This window comes from Urocitellus parryii, chromosome 4 (genome assembly GCF_045843805.1).
Source record: "Urocitellus parryii isolate mUroPar1 chromosome 4, mUroPar1.hap1, whole genome shotgun sequence".
NCBI lineage: Eukaryota > Metazoa > Chordata > Mammalia > Rodentia > Sciuridae > Urocitellus > Urocitellus parryii.
The window spans coordinates 104,894,193-104,913,853 of NC_135534.1; the positions used below are offsets into that span (position 1 = coordinate 104,894,193).

Below are 19,661 nucleotides of genomic sequence, written 5' to 3' on the forward strand. Positions count from 1 at the left end.
CCCACGGCTCCTGCGGCAGGTTATACCCCACTCTAAATGTATCCACAGTTCCAGTCAAATCAGGCTGCTTCCCCCCAGAGTGAGCCATTGCTCTTGGCTCTCCGCGAGTTCACTCCCATGGTCTCCTTTACCTGGACCACAGATGCTTGCTGGACATGCAGGGGCCTTTAACAAGGGCAGAGGCTGGGTCTCACCCTAGGGGTCCTCATTTGATGGTTCCAGGAATGGGCCTGGACAATGCTATTCTTCAAAGTTCCCCAAGTAATTCTAAATTTGAGAATTGTCTGTTCTCGAACACTCTGCCCTGCAGGAGCTCAGCCACCCAATGCACCCATTCTCTAAGACCCATGGGAGATGATGCTTCCTACAAGGCACTTCTGCAAAGCACTCAAGAGGGGCCCTAGTCCTGAGAACACCTTTCCAGCCTCCTCCTCACACTCTGGCTCATGTTGAGGTCAGGTGAATCTGAAGCTCCTCTTGCCTGTGAGGCTGCAATCCCCTCAAAAGGAGGCACGGTGTCCCCTGCTTATTTCCACGCCACCTTTTCTATGCTTAATAGGCCTCATTAAAGAGTTGATTCAAGGTTGTCCATAAAATTCAAAGCACCTAATCCCCCCTCAATCTTGCCCAGAAGATAAAATGGGCAACGGGGAGCTGCCCTCCTTGACCAGGAGAAAAGGCCAAGACCTGACACAGCCCTAGGCTCACCACACACACACCCTGAGCCAGATGCTCCACAGAACTCTTGCCCCTAGACACAGAGCTGAGTGTGCTGGGGTCTACACAGGGGAGGCTCCCTCGCTCACCACAAGTAGAAAAGCCTGAGTGTAGGTGTGAGCGTAAATGCATGTGTGTACGTATTCAATGTGTATCATTTACATCATGCAGACTATTTATACACGAGCACGCATATCTATTTTAATTTAAATGAGTTTCTTTGGTGTGTAGGAAGAGGAATTTCTCCAAATCCCTCGAGGTCCTCAAGCAAAGACCCTTGGGAATCACTGTCTATATAACAGAGCATCTTGCGCACAGTAAATGCTTAAAAACATTTGTTAATTTAAATAATGAAGTAAAAAATCCAATCAACTGATGGTTGCCTATGCCAACACAGCCATTTAGATAGATTTAGGGGATGAAGTCAATGCAAGCTGTGGCACGGCTTGGCTACCGCCTGGTGTAGACCAGTAGATGTCAGTTTGTGCCCCACTCCTGGGGGTACAACAGCATCCCCAGCCATGCCTATGAAAAACAGCTTTCCTGTGCCTGGGTCAATAATGTGGGCTCTGGAACATTCTAGAGGCAAATCCTTTCCCTTTTTGCATCCCATCTTGGGGGCAGAGAAGAAAGTCCCTAGCCATGGTGTTCTCAGAAAGAAAATCTGTACTTCACAAAGTCCCAGAGAGCCCACCAGTCCACCAGGGGATGAAGCTCCCCCTCACCTGGCCGGCACCACTGCCTGAGCAGAAGCTAAACTGGGGGCCCCAGACTGTGCCCCTGCTCCACGCCAGCCCCACCACTACCCCTGCCGCCATTCACTTTGTTTCAACCATTTGTCTTCTTAGCTGACTCTCCAGGGTTCTGGCAGATGCTATGCTCTAAGACAGGGGTATTCAGAATACTCTGAGCCCCAATTTGCTCTGCTGCTGCAGTGAAGGGAGGAGTCTCGGAGAGGAAACATCTCCAGCTCATCATCCAAGCCCACGGCCTGCCTGCCCTCACACTGGCAGGCAGGAGGACGGTGCCTGGCTCCAGCCGGCTTGGCCTTCCATCCCAAAGGTGGGCCTGGATAGCTAGGCACAGCAGATCTCAGGACACAGCAGACACCAGGGGGACCACTGACGCGGAGCCTCATGCCAGAGGTCAAGCCTTGACCGTGCACAGTGACCCAAAGTGCTTCCTGCCTGTGCCTCACTACAAGGTCCAGTCTCACCTCCTACCCTATGTCTACAGCTCTGAAGCTCATGTGACCCTTGTGTAGGGACAGCAGCATTCCTCCTCCTAAATGCTCACACCTGTACGTTCACACCTCTACGCTCACTGTTCAGGAGACTGTCCAGGCCACCAGGAGATGACTAACCCTGGGTAAGTGGTGGGTGTGTGTCCACCAGGCACCAGCAAGAACTGAAAGCTACATACAGAGAATCTGTATGTAGAAAAACAGATCCACATAGAAAAATGTGTACTATTCATGGAAACTGTGTTTTACCTACATAGAAGAAAGTCCATAATTTCTACTCCTCACAGCTGAGGACAGCAAGGCTCTATGAGGTTCAAGTACTTGTCCAGGTGCTATGGCCACTAAGAATCACGGTGAAGATTTGAGCTGAGTGCAGTGGCACATGCCTGTAATCCCAGCGGCTCGGGAGGCTGAGGCAGGAGGATCCTGAGTTCAAAGCCAGCCTCAGCAATTTAGCAAGGCCCGAAGCAACTCAGCAAGATCCTGTCTCGAAATAAAATAAAATAAAAATAATAAAATAAAATAAAAAAGGGCTGGGGATGTGGCCCAGTGGTTAAGCGCCCCTGGGCTCAATCCTTGGTGCTAAAAACAGACCACAAACAAAGATTTGAACCCAAGCCTCCAAGAACCCAAAGTCCACATTCTTTGTCCTACAACTTCACTCCATCATAGAAGAGGCTGCAAGCAAGCCTCACTGACATGGGCCCCGACAGGAGCATACGGTGGCTTGGTTCCTGCAGCCAGAGAACCAGGCATAATCCATTCTCCCCTTCCTTTTCATTCATCCTGTTACCACCTAATCTAAAGGATCAGTCACCATCCTACCTAAGCCTTCCTCTGGGCATTTGGCAAACGTTGTCTGCATGCCTACTGTGCGCTGGCACACAGTGAGGCTCGCAGTATTATGGACCCAGACCACCCAATCCACTGCACCACAGCTCAGGCCTCCGTGCTGAACCTCAGCCCATCTCCACGAGGCTGCAGCTCTGGCTCTGGCATCTCATTGATACGCCACAGAGTTCAAAATCACAGGCTTGGCAGGAAGTGCCATCTATACATAGCTCTACCATTCTGTAAGCACCGTTGGCTTCTTCTGAATAAATGCTACCCTACATTAAATGCCAGAATTCGGCAAGCCATGCTGCATGTTTGCAACGAGATTGAGAACTAAAGGCAAGATTGATTCTGATGTGAACACCAGCAAAGCAAATGGGTTTTTGAAAACCCTATAATTTCCCTGCAACCCTTGACTTCACTAAACACACATTTTTAGACTACAGCACAGTTAGGTAGACATTAAACAAAAATGAGGTAGTCTAATGATGATTTATGTGTAGGATAACCTTCTATAAAGAATTCCACTCTGATTTCAGGGTAACTTACAGAGGTGCCAACTTAACCAAACAATGCCGCTTGCTCCGTGTCCACTGTCGCGGCGTGATCCCGGGGCAGAGCGTTTGCCTGCAATTGTCTTAAATCTGCTGAAATTCACCCAGTGGGTGCTCTGGAAATGCAGCGCCTGCCATGAACTAAATGGAAAAGCAAAACATGACACATGCACACGCCGCCAGAGGCACCTGCGAACACGAGGCGTTTCTGCTTGACTGAGGAGCCTGGCGGATGGTTCTGGAACCAAGCGACTGGCGTGCAACTGCAGAGCAGCCCACCCGCTGGGATACTGAAGAGGGTCCTGGGAACTGCGGGCGGGCACGCCAGGCCGGGCCTCGAGAGCTCCTGGGGTGCAGGCATCCAAACCGCAGTTCTGTGCACCCCTGCCCAGCTGCAGGACTCTGCAGGCCCCTCCATCCCCCAAGCCTTGGGTTCTCTGTTAAGAGACTGTGAATCCGAGTCTCCCATGGGTACAACTGGGGGGAGTCAATAAGATGAGGCCCAAGACCAGAGAGTAGCTTACAGACAAAAGGTGACCTAGGGCCAGCTTGGGTGACCTGGGAGCTGAAGTCAAACCTCCCTGGTCGTGGACTGTGGCTTTGGGCAGGTGGTGACCTCTCTGAACGATAGGCCTCTCATCTTCAAAATGGGGGTAATAATAGCACCTGCCATAGAGCACATGTGTGAAGATTTAACAGAACGACCCAGAAAAAGCACTTATCACACGAGACCTCAATAACTGATCATTTCTTTTCTTCCTAAGTGTTACTATCACTAAGACTTTCTTTTCGGTGTGGGCCATCCAACCAGAGGGAGAATTCCCTTGCTGCTGCCAAGCGTGTCCTTTGAATCTTTAACCTGGAGAGTGCATTTAAAGGCAGGATTCTTTCTCTGCCCTTGGAGGAAGAAGACAAGACCGCGATGGTCCCATGCCCCTTTCCCCAGCAAAGCAAACAAAGAACCACAGCAGCATTGAGAGCCAGCTGCCTTTGTGAGGGAAACAGCGATCACTGGGAGTCCCCAGGACCTCAGCCTGAAGTCACTGTCACAGGGAAAGAGCTTGGGAATTGGGGACAAAAGCTCTGGCTACAATCCAGGTCTTGCCTCTTGGAAGTTGTGTGACCTGAAGCAAACCTCTTGGCCTCTCTGATCCCATTTTCTTTATGCCTCTGGCTTACCCATGCTCTTCCTCCAGCCCAGCACCCAGGAAGAGAAGCATAGGTGAGAGAAGATGTCTCTGGAAAGACAGGGCTATGTGGGTGGGGCCTGAGATTGGACAGCCCCTTTATGCTGGGTGGATAATTTTCTTGAGGCATTTTGTCTATTCCTTCTGCATCTGAGAATTTAAGTCTCCCAGAGGCCTAGTTTTTAACTCAAGGATCCCGTATTCAATAGGTTTCACTATCCCATTTTATAGATGGACAGACTGAGGTTTTGGAACTAGCTTTCTTAAGATCAGCAATTAAGATTAGCAAACTTCACAGCCCGTCATCTTCCCACCATATCCCACTACATCATTTGTGAACTGTCTGCTCATAACTGTTACCCAATTTTCTGTCCAGTTGTTCATTTTCTTCTTGTTAATTTTCTTTTTATTCCATATTCTGGATGTCAGTTCTCTGTGCAGCAACATAGTCTTCGAGAGCACAGAACAATGGAGTCCGAATGCAAAAGTTTAAATTGTGGCTCTGCTACTTACTAACTGTAAGCTATTTACTGAGCTTCTCTGTGCCTCAGTTTGTGTATCTGTAAAACGGGAACATAACAGTCCTCTTGTCTTCAGATTGCTGTCAAGATTAAATGAGCTGAATGTGATTAAATGCTTAGAACAGCCTGGAAACCAGTAGATGTTCCATAAATATGAGCTATTATCATGTTGTCTTCCCCTCACTCCTGCCCAAATTAGACAGGACCTTCACGAGCCAAATGGCCTGGTCTTCTTTCCAGGTTTCTCTCTCCCCACTCAGTCCAGCACGCCCCAGGCCCACCCTACTCTCCTGGCCTGCAGACCTTTGTCTGCACCATTGCCTCCGCCCCCAGTGCTCTCTCTGCTCTCTGGGCCTAGGGATGCATCCTAGGGCCTGGTGTCCTGCCCTCAGAGAGAATCCTGGCCTCTGTGTATCATCCTCCTCCTGGGGAGGCACTATGGCCCCTGAGGGAAGGAGTAGGAAGCAGAGAGGTTACCTGGGGTCCACTGCAGGGCCCGATGCTGTAGCTGGCACCCCGCAGGGCCCAGACTCTGTCTGCCCCATCAATTTCATATTGCCCAGGCTGACCATCCCAGCCCCTTTCCTCCATGCCCCCAAAGAGCTGAGAATTGACACCCCCAATTAGGTACATAAATCAGGGAGTATCCCAAGAGGAACTCACAGCAGCTCAGCCTAATGGAGATGAAGGAGGCGAAGGACCACCAGGCTTAAGTCCCCGTGATGCCACCCTTTGCTCCCCGCCTCCTCCCTCCATACCACAGCGCAGCTGAGGAGACTCGGCTTCGCCATCTCCTGCGAGCGCTGGAGGGGAGAGGGCCCCGAGAGAAATGTTCATCCTGCCCTGATGATGAGGGGCTCCTGTCTGGGGGTATCACAGGGTTTAACTTATTACAGGACAAAATACGATTAGTGTCTTGAGCCAGAACTGATAAAGTCGGGAGTGAGTTTAGAAAGGATCCCCTAGGAGGAGGTTAATCTGGGTGATTTTTAAATCCATTCTTAGCAGAAATCAGGGAAGACATCATAGAAATAGTGGTATTTGAATGAGACTTTGAAAGAGGGGTAGGGTTTAGACAGACAAAGAAGAGGAAAAGCTGTTAGTAGTAAAAAAAATAAAATAAAATAAAGTCCCTTGTGAGTGGTTAAAATCCTGTGTACTGAGACTGCATGGGGGAGGTGCTGCAGGACAGTGTGGGTCTGGGCCTGGGTCATTTACCAGGCACAGAAGGGACTGGGCTGCGTCACCTCCAGGATGCTCTCTGTCTCTGACTGTCCCTGAGTCCATACCCTCACTCATAGTCTATCCGTGCTCCAAACTGGGCACCACCTCATCCCTTGTCCCTGTCCCCCATTCCTCCACCCCCACCCAAGTTGGTGAAGGTAGACACACGGGATCCAAAGTGACCTTTGGATCAGCCCGAGCCAAATGGAATTAGCAAGTTGAACTTGCATTCCAAAGCCAAAGCAGTATCCTAGTTGCCTGCTGCATTGGGATCAGCCATCCCTGACCATCAGAGCTGACGACACAGGCTGAATCCTCCATGTCCCATCAGGACGTTCTCTGTCTCCTGCTGAACCAAAATGGAGCCAGTGTCTGCTGCTGCCTTCCTATTACAAAGGTTGTTTTGTCCACTGATGTTTTTAAAATATCTTTTTAGTTGTTGATGGACCTTATTTTATTTATTTATATGTGGTACTGAGATTCGATCCCAGGGCCTCACACATGCTAGACAAGCGCTCTACCACTGAGCCACCACCCCAGCTCATGTCCACTGATTCTTTAAGCTGGAGATCTGTGGTCATTCAGAAAAGCTAAAGCCTCTGGTCACCACCCATGACCAGAGGTCAGCGCAAGGGCTAGGACACATTTTTGTCTCCAGGTAAGGAGAGGCCATTCTCCTGGGTGGAAACCTATGGATAAACCGCCTCTGGAAAGGTACAGGAAATAGAGGAAGCCAGAGAACCCCAGCTCAAATCCAGGCCACATCCCTATTAGCTGTGTGGCCTTGGGTAAGATGCTTAACTTCCCTGGGCCTCAATATCCTCATTTATAAATTGGAAAACAAAATACAACAAAAAAAATTATCTCTCTTAAAGGGTGATTTTGAGGATTAGAGATAATATATGTAAAATGCCTAACCCCAAAGAGAGCTCTATACATGATAGGCATTATCATTAATCTCGTTTTTTATTATTACTCTGTGACAGTGCTGTGCTGGTCCTAGGGATAAAATAATGAGAAAGGCATAATCATACACCCTTCTGCACACACAAACAGAAATAATGGCCTGTGACGCCAGACAGAAGGAAATAAATGCTCCAGGAATAGAACCACAGGAGCAGTAATGTCAGGAGTCACACTGGAGGAGGCTCAGGTCAGACACATGTGCACCACATTCATGGGACAAAGGAGGGGTGGGGTGTCAATAAGGAGAGAAGGGATCAGAGTGGAACAGGCAGAAGAAATGGTGGGGACCAATGCAAACTGGTATGGAAACCCATGGAAAGCCCTGGGCTCCTGTTACTGTGGGGACAGTCACTAGAGAGGTGCAGAAATTCTAGCGGGCTCATGAGACTCTCCTTCACCTCCTGAGGTGGGCTGTGGGGCGTGACGGAGAAGCACTGCCTGATGGGAATCCTTGAAGTGGGGATCTTTCCAGAAAGTCCCCCCTGCTTGCCCCTGCTTCTCCCCCATCTAAGACTCCTATGCTTCCAGAGCAGCAGTGGACACATCTGGCCTGCATCTGAGCGGTGTCCAAAACTCCCCACTGGGGCCAAGAGAGCCAGTCAGGATGCTGGGGAAGAGCATGCTGGGAAACTCCCACAAGGAGCCCGCATCGATATAATCAGGTCTGGTGGAAATTAAAAGCTATTAGGAACAGGGCCGGATTTATCTTTATATCCAATAACATGCATTGTAATGGTGATCATGCAGATGGGAAATTAAACCACATCTCGGCTTCACTGGAGGCCTTAATTTTAATTTATGTTTGTGCACAGCCCTCAGCCCTCTCCTGCCCACCCCACCCGCTCTGCAAGCAGGCTCACCTCAAGACCAAGTCCTTCAGGAGAGACTTTGGTTGGAGTATGGGGGTCAAAGGTGAGAGGCGGTGCTTTCCACACACCTTTTAACTAGTCAAGGGAGGGGAAGGAGGAGGAGGTGGGTGGAGGGTGTGTAATAGGTGGCCCCTGGAAAGACAGGACCTTGGGCTGTCTCTTCAGCCTCTGGAGGCCCTGGGAAAACAGCCAAAAAGCCAGTGAGCCCGGCTCCAGGGCAGCCGTGGACAGGCGGGAAGGCCAACTGGTGAACAGAGACTTAACTCACAGCGCTTGTTTAGATCCCACACACCCTCAGAAAGAGATCCCGGGGGGCCTGGCTCCCACCCCCAGGGTCCTGCAGCAGCCTAGGCCTCACCTCCCAGGGCACCTGCTCCCCCCTAGGGGTTGCTTCCTGGTGCCCTGATTGGCCCACATCAGCCTCCCCAGTTTCTCCTCCTGCTTTCCAGCTCCTGCTCCTTTTGGACCTCACGTCTGTGGAGCAGCCCAGCTCAGCCCCGCAGATCCAGAAGTCAAAGTCAGTCCAGGTGCCTGCTCCAGGAGCCGACCCTGAAGCTCAGAGGGGAGTAGCTCGGGCTCCTCCATCCCCTAGGGCAACTAATCATCAATGTCTCCCCACCCCCCACCATGAGCAGCTGCCGTGCAGCCTCTACACACACACACACACACACACACACACACACACACAATGCACATATACTAGGTATAGTGTGAATATGGATAGCAGAAAAATTCTATTTTTATATAAAAAAAATCATACTATTTGCATTTTTCCAAAATCGAAGCATACGGTGTGTGGGCCTGAGTTCTGGTTCCTCACCTACAATGCCCAGGGGAAACACAACCCCATTCTCTCTGGTTTTCATGGATTCCTCTAGGACCAAGTTAGTTAGGATTTACATGCTTTGGGAAGACTGTCCCTGGATCTAATGCATAGCTGTAGAAGGATCTAGAATAATTATGGATGGGGCTGGAGAGCTGGGCAGGGGAGAAAGACTCTCCAAGACCAAAGGGAAGAAAGGGGTTCTATGGAACCAAAGTTTAACACAGTCCTGCAGATTAGCATCAAGGCCACTTCCCTGGTAATTATGCCCTTCGGGGCCACCAGTCCAGTCTTGACATCAAAGACCGCTCTGAAGCACCAACTACAAGGGCTGCCTGGGGGAGCCCCCGCCTCCAGCTCCTGGCAGCCAGCCTTCCTTCTCCCTCCCTGCTCTGGCCTTCTCACTACCCCATGCCGACCACTCCCATCCTCATTTCCATGCTTCAATCTAGGCAGCTTCCAGAATCCTTCAGAATTCTCCCAACCACCTGGTTATCCACCCACGGGTCACAGAGTGAGCATCCGCCCTGAGCATCCACCCTGAGCATGGATGGCAGAGCGTGAAGACCCAGGCTACGTGGGTAAGACCCACCCTCTTCCCGCTCTTGGGAAACGCAGAGTTGTGGGGGACACGGACTCCGCTACATGGTAGGAACACACATCACAACAGGAGCCAGCGAGAACAGGAGAATGCCACCTGCTACCTAATAATCATAGCCACCACCCGGCACATCCTGAGGACATGCCAGGCAGCGTTCCGAACGCTGTACCTGTATTAGCTCATCTCATTCTTACATCGACCCTGTGACACCATTTACAATCAGGGATGAGTCCCCCAGGCCTTAAGTGAGTTGCCCAGCCAGCAAGCAATGGAGTGAGTTTCAATCCCAGACACTGGCCTTCGATTCTAGGCTTTTCATCACGACCCTGGACTCGATTCTCCAACCCTTCCCTGAAAAATCCACATTTTTTTTCCCCTTCCTGACTCAAAGCCCTCACAGTGAACTCCTCTGTGGTACCCAAGTAGCACTTTACTGGATACCTCTGTGTGGGTGCAGGGAGGCACTTCTCTCTGGGGTAAGTGTATAGGCCGAAAAAACAGACCTGGGTTTAACGCACCCTCTGTTTACCAGACACGTGACCAGAAGAAGCTGCTTTACTTCTTCGAGACTCAGTTTCCTCTCCTGTAAGGTGGACAAGGCTAAAATACAGATCAAATATGAAAGTTTCTTACCTGGTGCCTGGCAGATAATAAGCACTCAAATTTTTTTTAATATAATATAATAACAGTTATATTTTTGTTGTGTATAATATTAGTCCGTAAATTCAAGTATCTGATACCACATCTCTTTACATTCTTTAAAAAACTGAAACATGGAGAGATGTCCTGAGATTCAAGTTCCCTCTGGTCCCCACCAGCCCACTGTCACTACCCCCACGGTCCCTTTGGGTCTTCTGCTATGCACCTCATGCCTCACTGAAATGCAAGAATGTTGGCCTCGGTCCCAGACCCAGAAGAACCCTGCACAACCACCCCATGGGGTCCACCTGCTTCTTCCATCTACATCCTGAGCAGCCACAATACCACCCTGACCCTGGCATTCCCAACTCCTGTTTGTCCCTTGCCTTCAAAAGCTCTTCCCCCAACAGAACACTTATCCTAGATTTTCTTAATAGCTTATGGTTTTGCAAAAGGTAGGAAGAGCAGCTGTGTTCAAGTGGTTTTGGACCCCTGTCTTGCGACCGCCAGCTCTGACAGGATATAATGGCAGGGCCATCTGCTTGGAACTGAGGGAAAGAAAAAGTACTGAGAGCGAAACACAAATCCATGCTTCAAAAAAATCATCCTTCCACGTTTTTGCAAACACACCTCAGCATTGTGCCATTCTAACCATGAAAAGGACCCTCCAGGAGCCACCAGGCAATGCTGAGGCCCAGGACACACTCCTGAGGTGGCCATTCAGTAGATGTGGGTTGGGTTGAGCGCTGGTGCTCCTAAAGAGCCCTGCAGGGATTCGAACGCAGCAGAATGAAGCAGCGCTGCTTTAAAGGGCTCATGCAGAGAAGGCTCCTCTTCCAGACTAACCTTGAAGAAGAGGAATCATGTCATACAAATGGCTGGGGGAAACTTAGTGTGGATGGGGCACCCAGAACCCATTTTGTAGGAAGGAAGACAAAGGTCCCTGGTAGAGAAAGGAGAAGCCCTGCCGTGTGCAAGGACGAGTGAGTGCTGGGAAAGTCCCACAGTCCTGTAACTGGAGACTTGAAGGTAGATTAAGGACTTGAGGTATTTCCTGTTGAAGGGACAATCATGCCAAGTGGGAAGAGGAGCAGATTTGACAAGGGGCTTGCAACCACAGCAGCGCAATGAGATGAGCACAACAGTCTCTACCGGGTCTCCCAGTAGCAGCCAGCAGAGGGGCCAGCCAGGATTCTGATGGCGTCTTAGCCCATTCATGGGTGGAAAAAGGTCCTGTGGGCGTGCTTCCTCTGCCCTGGCCATTCCATGCAGGAACACAGACCACACACCAGCCTCCAACCCTGCCGCTCCTGCCTTCTTTTGCAGATAAGCCTGCCAGCTGCCTCCCATCCCTCAGGGCAAGGTCAGCAGAGCCCCAGTGGCCAGGAAGATGGAGGCCCCACTCCTGTGAGCGAGTAGGACCTGCCCAGTGTCTGCTGGAACCGTCACATACACAGCAGAGGCCCCTGGCACCTGAGTCTCCGCATAGAGAAGGACCAGACGCTTGCTTGCTGACGCGCTATCAGAACAAAACCAAATCACTCACCACGTCAAGGGTTAGCTCAACGACCAGCTGAGACACTGCCCCCGACCAGGCAGCCACAGGGCGGCCCCACCACCCACGATCGCTTCTTACCTGGGATGATGGAAACTGTGTCTTTCTCCCAAGACACAACGCTAACGTATTCCTGCACTGAAGAGGGGATGAGGCACTTGAAGACGGCCACGTTTCCACGCATTGACCTTTGATCCTCCACCCTGACGGTGTAGGGTTCCCTGAAAACTGCAGTGAGATGGGAGCAGGGGGGAGAAGAGTGTCACTGGGATGTGTCACCTCCCTGGGCTTCCCCAGCCTTCCCCTCTCCTCCTCCTTCCCGCCTCCTGCTTATCTAGCCCAGAAGTTCCTGCCATGACCTTGTTCCTGCCTGAGCAGCACCTTGGTCCACTTCCTCTCCGCCCCACAGGGCAGCTGTTCTTGCTCATTTGGAAATAGCCACCTCCCTCTGCAGGACCACATCTCCAGATTTTGACCTTTCCCCTTGTGAGTTTTAGCAAACCCTACTGGATGGCAGAGGCCTTGAGGTTAGCATCTCAGTCTGCACTGATGTTGCAGTCAACAGGGGCAGGTGTGGGTCATAGGAAAACAAGGGAGAATTCCCCTTGGCATGACATACCAGCTTGCCGACATTATTCCTGGACCCAAGGTGGCATTTGTTTTGGGCAAAGTGACCAGTATTTGCCAAAATAAAACCATGATCTAAAATAAAATAAAGCCAAAACAGATGATCTAACGACAGCATGAGACCACTCTAGAGTGAAAGGCATCCTTGGAAATGTAACCCAGATACAGAACATTCTGGAAGGGTTTGGTGGTGTGTAATTCACAGTGGGAGAGACTATCTGAAACTGGAATTCTGTTTGAGAATGCAGAGCCCCGAAGATGGGCTCACTGTCTCCAAGATTCTTGGCAATGAAGCCTCCCTGTGGCTTCTCCACCTCCTGCCACTACCTGCACCCTCCAGCACACCCCTGCGTCCAGCCTTGGCCTTGCCTTCAGAACCATCCCTTGTCCATTCCTGCCTTGCTCCTAGGGCTGCTTCCTGGCCACTGTCACCTGCAGTCACTCACGTGTCCGGTTCTGCAGGTGGACTGACCTGGCCTTACAGATGGGACTGAGGATCCAGCCTCTGCCCTGTCCTCTGTGGGGCCTCTCCCAGGCACTCACTTGATCCTTCTGCCCTCTTCTCTGCCAAGCAGAGCTGGAACGTCCAGAGCCCCACTGCCTACCGACCTTGTCCCTCAGCAGGCACCTGGGCAGCGTGCCCTTCTCCTCTCCTTGTCATGGTTGCCAGGCGACACTAAAGGCCCTGGCAGCCCCCCGGCTGTGCACCTGCAGCCTCTGTGGCGTCATCAGGAGCCTCTTAATTGGTTATATTTCCAGAGGGTCCAGCCCTCCTTGGCCTTCCCCGGCGTCCATTCTTCCCTTCCTCCCTGCTATGGCTGTGATGGGGAAGGGATGGGGGTGGAGGCGAGGAGGGAGGAGAGGTACTGCTGGCTGAGGTACTGCCAGCTGCCTGGGGCTGCGGTCCAGCCCTTCTGTGGGGTTGGCAGCACTGCCTCCATTTCTGGGACACACATCTTGAATAAAGGAGCCTGAAGGAGCTCACTCTGGAGGGGAGCGGAGCGGTGGAGGCAAGAGGACAGGCTGAGGCGCGCTCCACCCTCAGGGGAGCAGGGGAGCTGGAAAAGTTGACGGTAAGAGCATGCAACAATCAGGCCCTGCTTCGTCATCGGGCCAGTGCGAGATCCTGGACAGGAAGGGTTCACCTTTGGAGCCTCAATTTCCTCGTTTGTACAATAGCTCGCACGAGTCCCAGCATGTGGAACGTGCTTCAGGAATGCTGCCTTTCATGACAGTGGCACCTCTTCAATGAAGTGGCGGCATGCCTTTGGGAAAGTCACCTAATCTCTCTTTGTCATAGTTTTCTCATTTGTAAGAAACGCTTTATAGACGTACTATGAAAACAGCATGTAACCCAACTACAGTCTATTACAGGAAATAGGATGTCCTTGTCCCTTAGCCTAGTCCTCTAGGCTGCAGAGGCCAGCACTGGAGAATCCAGGCCTCCCAGCCCAGCATTCAGTGTTGCATTAGGGGATGAACAATACAAAGGACCTGCTCCCAAGAGCAGATTCCCTGGGGAGCCTGGGAGAGAAACCTTGGGCATGGCTCAATCCTGAGAGTTCAGATTGACCCCAGACAAACCCATGGCAAGAAGCAGAGCTTTCAATTCACCCTCTCCACACCCCTGTTCTTAGAGCCTTGGAACCCTATCCTTGTGAAAGGGATTCCTAAAGCAGAAGGACCCAGGAGGTTGGACAAGCTCATCTTGCAGGGTCTGCCACCAAGCAGGCAGGCCCCAAGGCCTCCCCGGAACTCTCTCCTGGGCCTGCTCAATGCATCAGCAAGAAAGAGGGTGCATCAGGCCTGGGGTCACTGCAGCAGGCTGGCAAGAGCACTACCTGCCCTGTTGCACCCAAAACCCTTCTAAGCAAACCCTTCCCCATCCTCCAGTGCCATATGCTGTTGGAGGTGACCAGGGCACAGCAGAGCATCATGATGCCCTAGTTAGGAACAGCTGGTCTGAGCCATTTGCTCTCTTCCAGCCCTGATCCAGGGAAATCAGACTTTGTCTTTTCTCTAAAGGGACTAATGGAGAAAGGCTCACTTCCTTGCCTACATCAACTCTTCCAAAGACCTGAATCCTTCACTGCTCCAAGTTTTCCACAATGAACTTCATCTAAGTGCCGGTTCTCATGAGCTGTGCTAGAGTCAAACGTCCATGGACAGCAGGATGAACAAAGAGCATGTAGCCTGGGACACAATGGAGTACTAGACAGCAACGGGAATGGGAGACTTCCCACTCTGCACAAGAGCCAGCGTCAATCCCACCATCACAGGAATGAGCCAGAGATTCCACAAAACGCATCCTGCAGGACTCCCTTATGTGAAGCACAAACGCAAGCAAGACTTCTAAATTGTTAGAAGGCAGGAGAGCCATTCCTGATAGGGGAACAGAGACCAAAATACAGGAGGGAGGCCTCTAGGGTGCTGGTGTTGTATTTCTGCATCTGAAGCACTAGTTGAGCCTTGTGAAAATTCACCCAGCTACTATTACAACATGTTCACTTTTTTTATATATATTTCAATAAAAGGTTTTAGACAAATAAACTCATCCAGTATTTTCTATGAGTCCAGGACTGAAGTGAGCGTGGTACTTAGTTTTAAGTACTTAAAGTTAAATGAACACTATTTCATTTAACTTCACACTCAGTGATGCACGAGGTAGGTGCTTGTGTTGACTGCAGATGAAGAAACCGAGGCTCAGATGGTAGCTTACTTGACTGCACACCCAGGAGGTGACTGAGCTAAGAGTCAGGAGAACAAGGAAGCTGTCCCAGGCGAATGGCTTCTCCAGCCTGTGCATGTCACACATATATCCTCCCAGTGATGGCCTGCTGAGCCCAGCCCTAGCCTTGCCTAGCACACCCAGCTCCACAAGTGGGGGGCAGGCATCTCCTCCCTTACCTGCTTTGACGCGGATGTTGGGGCTCCGGATCTTGCCGGCGGCATTCTCCGCGGTGCAGAAGTAGTCATTGTCGTGGATAAAGCTATTGAAGGCGGAGGGGGAGAAGGGGTAGAGCTGCAGCGTCCCGTTGGCATGCACGTGCCGGATGTGTGGCACGTCGTAGATGTCGTCCCCTGTGGCCAGGTACCATCGAAGGGCCGCACTGGGGGAGCCCGCGGCCGGGCAGGGCACCACCACCCCCACGGAGCTGGAGAAGGTCACCTGCTGCAAGGAATCATTTACAAAGTAGAGACTGGTGCCGACATCTTCAGGGCGGGCTGCAGGGGAGGCAGAAGGAGAGATGTGGTGAGGACTGCCCTCATAACACCCACACGGCCTCCCAGGCCGGCATGCCTCAGGCCTGCAAGCACCAGTACCTGCATCTGACTTTCAAGCATCAGCCAATCACCAGGACTGCTATATACTAGGTACTGACCATAAAGAGACAGTTTCTACACCATAGAAACTTTCAGGCTAGCTCAGGAATGGCAAAAGCTGAAAATTCTCACCCTCCATGAGAAGAGGCTGCCCATACCCTGCTATGGTGAAGGGTTTAAAGTTACCACCCACTATGACATCCACATATTAAGAGAGACACTGAACCTGGCACATCTGTAATCCTAGCAGCTCAGGAGGCTGAGGCAGGAGATTGTGAGTTCAATGTCAGCAACTTAGGGAGACTCTATCTCTAAATAAAATATAATAAAAGGGCTAGAGATGTGGCTCAATGGTAAAGTGCCCCTGGGTTCAATTCCTAGTGCCAAGAGAGAGAGAGAGAGAGAGAGAGAGAGAGAGAGAGAGAGAGAGACTGAAATGCTTAAATAAATATTTACTAAGCACCTACTCTATGCAGGCCAGTTCTGATCATTGTCTCAGCTCATCCGCACAGCCCTGAGAGAAGACGCATCTCCCCTTTTGGACACTGCCATCCTATCGACTGAGGGTAGTAGCTGTGATTTGTCCAGGAGCAAGCAACTGAAATTTGATGCCCTTGCTCCTGATGAGGATTTTAGTGCCCTTCATACCATACTACAAATGAGAAGACAAGGACTCAAAACTGTGGCCTAAGAGGAGTGGCTGGAGGAAGGGGACACTCGCCTGGAACATGAGGACTACTAGAGGCCCTGAAAGCCATCCTGGCCCCAAATGTCCTTGGAAAATGCACTGCCACACAGGGCAGAATCAGGACCAGTTGTCAGTGGGTAGGGAAGATCCAAGCTCAGGGAGCGAGAGACCCAGGCCTGACACGGCCCCCTGTGGAGGTGCCCTCCCTCCTCTCTGATCCGCTGCTCCTTCATTTGCAAAATGGGCCGTGGGGAGGATGGACAAGGCGGCAAAGACAACTTCATCTCTCACATGTTGCCCGTCAGGCCCTCCCTCCACCACACAGAATGCTCTCAGGGCTGCCTGGCGGGAAGGATGAGCTGTCTGCTTCGCTCCTCCAGCATAGGGCCTTGGTACTTCCTCCTCCTATCCCAGCAGCCCTGATTGTTGGATTTAGGGGCCCTCCCTCCCACCACGGAGCCTGTCCCTTTAAAAAGGCCACCTCCAGGCAAGTGGGAGCAAACCCAGAGGAAGAGAAGACCTGGTCCCAGGTCTCCAGCTGGAAGCCATTCTCTTTTCACCAGGAAGATCAAGGAGCCAACAAACCACTGCTGCTTGTTTAAAGAACGTTGCAGGGGACCCAACTTGACCTCAATTTCCACAACTTTATGGGGAGGGGGAGGGCCCACATCCGGCCTGTATTAATATTCTTGGCTTAACTCTGAGCTGAGCCTCCAGGGAGAATATAGCAGGCAGGTCGTTGAGGAAGGCCATTAAGCCTCATTGGCCAGAGCAATTCACATCATCTCATAAAAAGCTGTGATGAAGCCATTAGCAGCCGTGCTGGAAAAAACATCCGTGGGCTCCTTGCTGCGGTGTCAGGGGCGTCCTCTTAGCAGCAAATGCATTTGCTGTCCCCATCAGGCACTGCACCCTTAGCCGCTGAAAGCCACTTGGAGAAGGGGGGCTGCATGGCTTGCCATCCTCCCCCTCGGCACACTACCTTTCCCATGACGGTCACAGGGTTGGTGGTTGAGCGAGTCTGCTAGTGGGTACCTGGGTCCGGAAGCTCCTGTAACATTCCCATCTCAGTGGCCAGAGTTCTCCATGATCATGAAATCATCCCATTGCATGCGCTAGCAAACTGAGAAGCCAAGAAAGGGAGCTTTCTCTGGTTCCACACATATCCGGCCTCATGTCCAAGAACCTGGTTATCTTCCAAAAGGCTTCCCTATCAAGATCCATTTACTCAATACTTATTGAGCATCACCCACGTACCAGTCCCTAATGCCAGGACCTTGCTTAACCGACTTCATTTAATCTCCTTAACAACCCTATGAGATAGGTCCCATTATTATCCCCACTTAAAGATGAGGGAGACAAGACACTAAGAGAGCATCTTACCCAAGACCGCCCAACCAGCTAAGTGAGGGCTCTGAGATGCAGACCCAGGTGACTGATCCCAGAGCTGCTTTCTTAGGCAGTAGGTGATGTGTGGCTATCATGTGACCAGTGCAATAATAAAGAGGGAAACCTTGCCTTCCTCAAACACATCTTGGCCACCAAATCCATTTTCAGCAGGCCAAGAACACACACACATACACTGGAGAGTGGCCCCTTTTAGAGTCTGGACATTTCAGACATTCCTTAGCTTCTAGAAGCAGGGGAATCACTCTGGAGTTCTGGGCGCTTCTTCTAGGAGACAACCTAGTTCATCAGACACTCTCACTGTGGCAGCTTCTTAGAAGCCAAAAATCCATCAAGGTACAAAAGGAGTCTACATTGTACCTGAGAAACAGACTTAGAAAATACAGAAAAATATGGGCACAGCGGTGCACATCCGTAAGCCCAGTGACTCAGGAGGCTGAAGCAAGAGAATTATAAATTGGAGGGCAGCCTCAGCAACTTAGCGAGAACGTGTCTCAAAATAAAAAAATAAAAATAAAAAGGACTGATGATGTGGCTTAGTGGTAAAGCACCCCTGGGGTTCAATTTCCAGTACTAAAGGAAAAAAAAAGCTGAGAGAGAGTTCAAAGAGGAAGGGATTCAGGAATCGTCCTATTCATGGGAGAGGGTAAGTAGACACCTGAGGGTAAGTCTGATAGGGCCCTCTGTCATGACAATACGTTGGGCAAAAATAATCGTCACCACCGATCGCACTGTCAACTCTAGGCCAGACTTGGTGCCAGGCCTGTTCAGGACATTCTATTTCTGTTAGACATCTATTATACTGAATCTTCATCACTCTCTAGGAGGTGTCATTATTATTATCATTATTTCCATTTTACGGATACGTAATTGTGGATTCTGAGAAGTTAACGGACTAACCCAAAGTAACCCAACATGCCCGGGAGCCCAACTCTCTTACACCAGAGCCAGAAGATGGCTGCACTAGCTCAATTGAATAACCAAGCCAAAGACACATCAAACCACAAAATCTGGTTTTCCAGCCTGGATACCCACCCCTTCCTTCATCCCAACCCACTCCAAACTTCTAGTCTCTTCTCCTGGCTGGAAGTCTGTTCCATTCTCCTGGCCTCCCAGGAGAGCCCTGTGCCCAGGGCCTCTCTGCTCCCATCGGCAGCATCAACCACGATGACAGAAGCCTTCCTGCACTCTGGGCCTCGGATCTTGCCATAACCAAGGACACGAGGCTCCCAGCAACTACGAATGGGTAGATTTAATTGATGAATTGACTGGGATTGTCCAGCCACCTGTCAGGGCTGATGAAACAGCAGATTTATAGCAAAAGACAAGTAGCCTCATATTTCTCCTACCCCAGGATGTGAGCTGCTGCCTTCAGAGTCTGGGGGAACTGGGGGGGATTAGACACACCATTCATTTCTGCTTACCTACTCTGACAGTGCACTGCCATTATGAAACATCACCCTCAGGTGTAAAACAATAGCATTTTGCACTTACATTGGGTTCATATTTTACTATCACAAGGCACCTGTCAGCTCAGAATGCAGAAGTCCTTAAATAAACATTAATTTAGCTTCACCCTACCTTCCAAGAGAAAGTAGTGGGCAAAGCTATAAAGGGGAAACTGAGGCACTGGTCAACAAAAAAAGGGAACTCTCTGCTAGGTGCCAAGTTGAAGGCTGGGTGCAGGGCAGCTAAGTGGCTGCAGAAGCAATGGGTGGGCTCAGTCACTGGAGGATGGAGGGTGAGTAGCAAGGGCCTGTGGTCCTCATTCTGACCTGATGGAGACTGTTAAGGCCTCAATATGGGGGCTTCCCCTCTTTATCAGACTCCTACTGGGATCTGCAGTGGCAAAACCTCAGCAAACTTGGAAAGGAGCTGGGGA

General features: G+C 50.9%; 1 protein-coding gene across 1 annotated transcript in view; it reads right to left on the reverse strand.

Annotated features, from left to right (window-relative positions):
* The window catches only part of Dscaml1 (DS cell adhesion molecule like 1), a 318,732-nt gene that overhangs the window by 286,599 nt on the left and 12,472 nt on the right, over positions 1-19,661 (reverse strand). The window contains exons 2-3 of the mRNA XM_026396351.2: positions 15,268-15,585; positions 11,815-11,961 (exon numbers count right to left, since the gene is read on the reverse strand). Coding sequence (XP_026252136.2) covers positions 11,815-11,961; positions 15,268-15,585 — 465 coding nt within the window. The remainder of the gene's footprint in view (positions 1-11,814; positions 11,962-15,267; positions 15,586-19,661) is intronic.